This window comes from Sinocyclocheilus grahami, unplaced genomic scaffold (assembly GCF_001515645.1).
Source record: "Sinocyclocheilus grahami isolate Dianchi unplaced genomic scaffold, SAMN03320097.WGS_v1.1 scaffold286.1, whole genome shotgun sequence".
Lineage (NCBI taxonomy): Eukaryota > Metazoa > Chordata > Actinopteri > Cypriniformes > Cyprinidae > Sinocyclocheilus > Sinocyclocheilus grahami.
The window spans coordinates 43188-47858 of NW_015505465.1; the positions used below are offsets into that span (position 1 = coordinate 43188).

General features: G+C 37.4%; 1 protein-coding gene across 1 annotated transcript in view; it reads left to right on the plus strand.

The window, feature by feature from the left end:
- LOC107600569 (protein jagged-2-like) overlaps nucleotides 1-4671 on the plus strand; it is a 20788-nt gene that overhangs the window by 1472 nt on the left and 14645 nt on the right. The window contains exons 2-5 of the mRNA XM_016292501.1: nucleotides 115-245; nucleotides 1368-1487; nucleotides 1670-1783; nucleotides 1895-2008. Coding sequence (XP_016147987.1) covers nucleotides 115-245; nucleotides 1368-1487; nucleotides 1670-1783; nucleotides 1895-2008 — 479 coding nt within the window. The remainder of the gene's footprint in view (nucleotides 1-114; nucleotides 246-1367; nucleotides 1488-1669; nucleotides 1784-1894; nucleotides 2009-4671) is intronic.

Here is a 4671-nt window from a genome sequence, read left to right on the forward strand (position 1 = left end):
CTCCCCACACACACACACACACACACACACACACTCACACGCACACACACACACACACACACACACACACACTCACTCACTCACTCCAGCTCATGCTCTGTTTGGGTTTTGTAGGTGTAAGTACGGCTGGCAGGGCCTACTGTGCGATGAGTGTTTGCCGTACCCGGGCTGTGTGCATGGCACTTGCGTGAAACCCTGGACCTGCACCTGTGAGAAGAACTGGGGAGGACTTCTATGTGACAAAGGTAGGTTGAATTGCCTTCTTTTAAAATTCCTCAGTGGTCGTGTAAAACAACACTCATTCCACCTTGTCAAAAACAGCTCTGTTCATAGCGACTCATTTTGGTGCATGTCTCTTTAAGTTATAATGAGCTACTGCTCACCCCACCCCTCTCTTCCATGGGGCGTATCAACACAAAACATGTGAATTGCTGCGTTGGATCCCATATATGGCTTGGAGGTGGTCTTATTGAAATTGCTTTCTATCTATGTAGAAACCAGCTACAAATTCAGACTCAGACATCCCATAACAAACTGACTGCGTGTTTTCTTTTCAGCTTTTTTGAGCTGGCAGACACGCCAGTAAACTCACTAAATGCAAAAAAAAAAAAGTGAACATTTCATCCGATGTCCCCTTTAACTAAAATGTGTTACAGACATTTCATGAATACACAAAAAATCATAGAAACTTGTGGAAAATGGGCATCCAATGTCCCCTTTAACAGCAAGTATAGATGCAATTATGCAGCATATTGTGTAATTAAATTGATTAAAAATGTAAGAGTTATAAGAACTTTAAAAAGTTTATCTGTAGTAACACACATATGAAAAAAGTGAACATTTCATCCGATGTCCCCTTTAACTAAAATGTGTTACAGACATTTCATGAATACACAAAAAAATCATAGAAACTTGTGGAAAATGGGCATCCAATGTCCCCTTTAACAGCAAGTATAGATGCAATTATGCAGCATATTGTGTAATTAAATTGATTAAAAATGTAAGAGTTATAAGAACTTTAAAAAGTTTATCTGTAGTAACACACATATGCTGTTCAGAAGTTAGTAAGATTTAAAAAAAACTTCTTACTTAACCCAAACTTTTGAACAGTAGTTTATCTGAACAAAAAAGGACCCTTTTATAGGAGATTCCTGGTGTTATGACCTGAAATGTTTCACTTAGATCAAAAATGTTTTGTTAAGATAGTAAATGAATGCAGCTGAGGTCTGTTCCCTCTCACTTTAGGCATTCATTGACATCCACACACATTTTTCTGCTCTGAGTGGAGTGTTGCAGCTTTTTCTGCCATATTCTTTCCTGCTGGAAAAGATTGATTGTGTATTGTTTATTTATGTGTTTCTGTACAGATTTAAATTACTGCGGCACACACAAGCCCTGTGTAAATGGAGGCACGTGTCTGAATACAGAGCCAGATGAATATTTCTGCTCCTGCCCTGAGGGTTACTCCGGCAAAAACTGTCATATCGGTAAGAAAGCTTAGTAAAACTTTGACAAAAGTTGTCATATAATTCTCAAAACTAATAGTTTTAATATACAAGTGTAGGAATGGCAAAAAAAAAAATATATAGATAAGAAATGCTTATGCCAACCTGTGATTTGAGTTTAACAAGGTCTACCAAACGTGTGTGTGTGTGTTTGTACCTTACAGCCGAGCATGCGTGCATGTCAAACCCATGTGCAAATGGCGGGACATGTCATGAGCTGGCTTCAGGGTTTGAGTGCCAATGTCCCCCAGGGTGGGACGGCCCAACTTGTGCTAAAGGTCAGAAGTCATTCACTATTTATTGACTCTAGATGAGGCAGACTATACTAGATATTTACATATTATACATACTTATTTTAATTTTCTGTTTTTCGTGTGTGCACATTTCAGACAAAGATGAGTGCTCGTCAAACCCGTGCGCTCATGCGGGGACCTGCTTTGATCTGGAGAATGGCTTTGAATGTTTATGCCTCCCACAGTGGACAGGCAAGACCTGTCAGATAGGTGAGACCTAGTGTGTGCATGCATTCATATGATTGATTTTATGCTCAAATCTATTGGGGGCCACAAAACAGTACCACTTTTAACTGGATCGTACCATGTCGAAACAGGGGGCCGGATGGCACCTCTCAAATATCAGCAGTTCTCTAAGTGTGTAATGTGTAGTGCTTGTTTAATGTAATGAATTGTGTAATTGAATGTCGCGTTTTGATTGTTTTTGTGAGTGCATGAGTGTGTGTGATATGCCTGCAACTATGTATATATTTTGGCATTGCGTGTTTGTATGTTTATTTAACCTGAGTTTGCGGGTATGTACTGTATGTGTGTGATGTGGCAGATAGCTGAATATTATCTGTAACCAGACCTAGGTGATTTAAGTAAAGCTATATATATCATCAGGCCTGGCAACTGCCAAGACGGGGGCTAAATTTATCTTTTTGCGTGACTATATCAGAGTGATCATGGGGTGGAGAAAGAAGCTCAAAAGGGGTGTGGTGGAAGTATTTTACTCCGCTGCTGCGAGTGTGACAGGAAATGCTTTATAACCTGTAAACAAGTGCAGTGTGGAATTGTAGCCGTGGTGTTTGGTTATGGGGGCGGGTCGGGTTTCCCAGGTTGCACTCTGTTCTCAGGTGTGGAGAGGACAGGGTTACCTCTGCAAGATTAAGAAGAGAGTTCGATTTCATCTGTGGTACAACATCAGTTCCATATAGCTACAGCACCACACACAACTTTTATTCACTTTTTATACACATTATGTCACCTATACACATGAAACATATTATAATATGTTATTAAGCATTAAACATATCGGCAGGGTTTACCAAATGGAGGTTTGCAAGGGACCTGCACATGCTGCGAGTGTGACAGGAAATGCTTTATAACCTGTAAACAAGTGCAGTGTGGAATTGTAGCCGTGGTGTTTGGTTATGGGGGCGGGTCGGGTTTCCCAGGTTGCACTCTGTTCTCAGGTGTGGAGAGGACAGGGTTACCTCTGCAAGATTAAGAAGAGAGTTCGATTTCATCTGTGGTACAACATCAGTTCCATATAGCTACAGCACCACACACAACTTTTATTCACTTTTTATACACATTATGTCACCTATACACATTAAACATATTATAATATGTTATTAAGCATTAAACATATCGGCAGGGTTTACCAAGGGACCTGCACATGGTTCATGAGTTGTTGAAAAAACTAATAATTAATCATATTGAATGTAAAATTAAAATACTGTAAATAAATGGGGTATAGATATTTTGCATATTTCAGAGTTATAATGCAAATTTCATTGTTATAATGATCAAATAAGACAACTATTGTAATTTACAACAGTAATATATTGCTGTCTTTATTTTTATAATTAAGTTAAAACCTACTAAACTACTAGTAATATTCATTGATATTAATATTATTATTTTTAATTAAAATATATATTGTTATATAAATATATATAATTATTATTATTAAAATATCAGGATGTACTTGAAGTAAATATTGCCCCCCCTTTACTGGATAAAGATGAAAGATTTATATATATATATATATATATATATAAAAGATTTTTACTCACAATTTCTATTCAATAAAATATTTTAGAGCTTGGCATAAATATGATATAAATTTATTACAAAAATAGACAAAAAAGATTTTATTCATTTTTTTTAAACTTTATGACTTTTCCAGATCTAGAAATCCCACTTTCAAAATAAGGCTTCCTCATATATCAACGTTTTCAAAGAACCCTGGTTTGTAAATAAAAAATGTATTAAATAAAAATTAAATATACAAATAAATAAAAATAAGGCAACTAAAATCTAAATATTTCTTATTTTTAATCACCCCAACTATTTATGCTTATCATGCCTTATATTAAAGGGGTCATATAATGCTATTTTAAAGATCATTCTTTTGTGTATTTGGTGTAACAGAATATGTTGACATGCTTTAATGTTCAAAAAACACATTATTTTTCAAATACTGTACATTATTGTAGTTGCTCTATGCCCCGCCTCTCTCAAACGCGTCGTTTTCTACAAAGCCCCTCCTTCCGACAAGCACAGTCTGCTCTGATTGGCCAGCTGACCCAGTGCATTGTGATTGGCCGAACACCACAAGCACACGTTGGAAATGTAACACCCCTTTCCATAATCGCGAGCTTCAGCTTTCAACATAAATGTAAAGACAGTACATAATGTCCTTAGTTTTACCAGGTGAAGCCCGAAAGGGGAACAGAGTCGCGTGACAGACACAGTGATGATGCTCGTATGTATTTGCAGTACACAAGCCGCGATCAAGAAAGCTGACTCCATTGTGATGTGACCCTGTCTCTCTCTCTCATACGCACACACACACACACACACACGACGCGATACTCTACACGGTGCAAAACTCACGATTTTAACAGTCAATAGCAAATACTTAAACTGTTAAGAAAACATACTTACAGCAGCTGATTCAGAATAAGCGCCAGATTGTCATAGCAAAGTCGGAATTTACCCATTTGTTTTAGAAATAGCCTTTGCACAGTCAGCCTTGTAGGCTACTCTCCTTAGTTCACAAAACTGTCATCCATAAAAAGCGTTGCACAAATTCGAACATCTGGGTTGTGCTGTTCTGTTGTAAATAAATCTTAACCAATGATTCCTCATTGCATCTACTT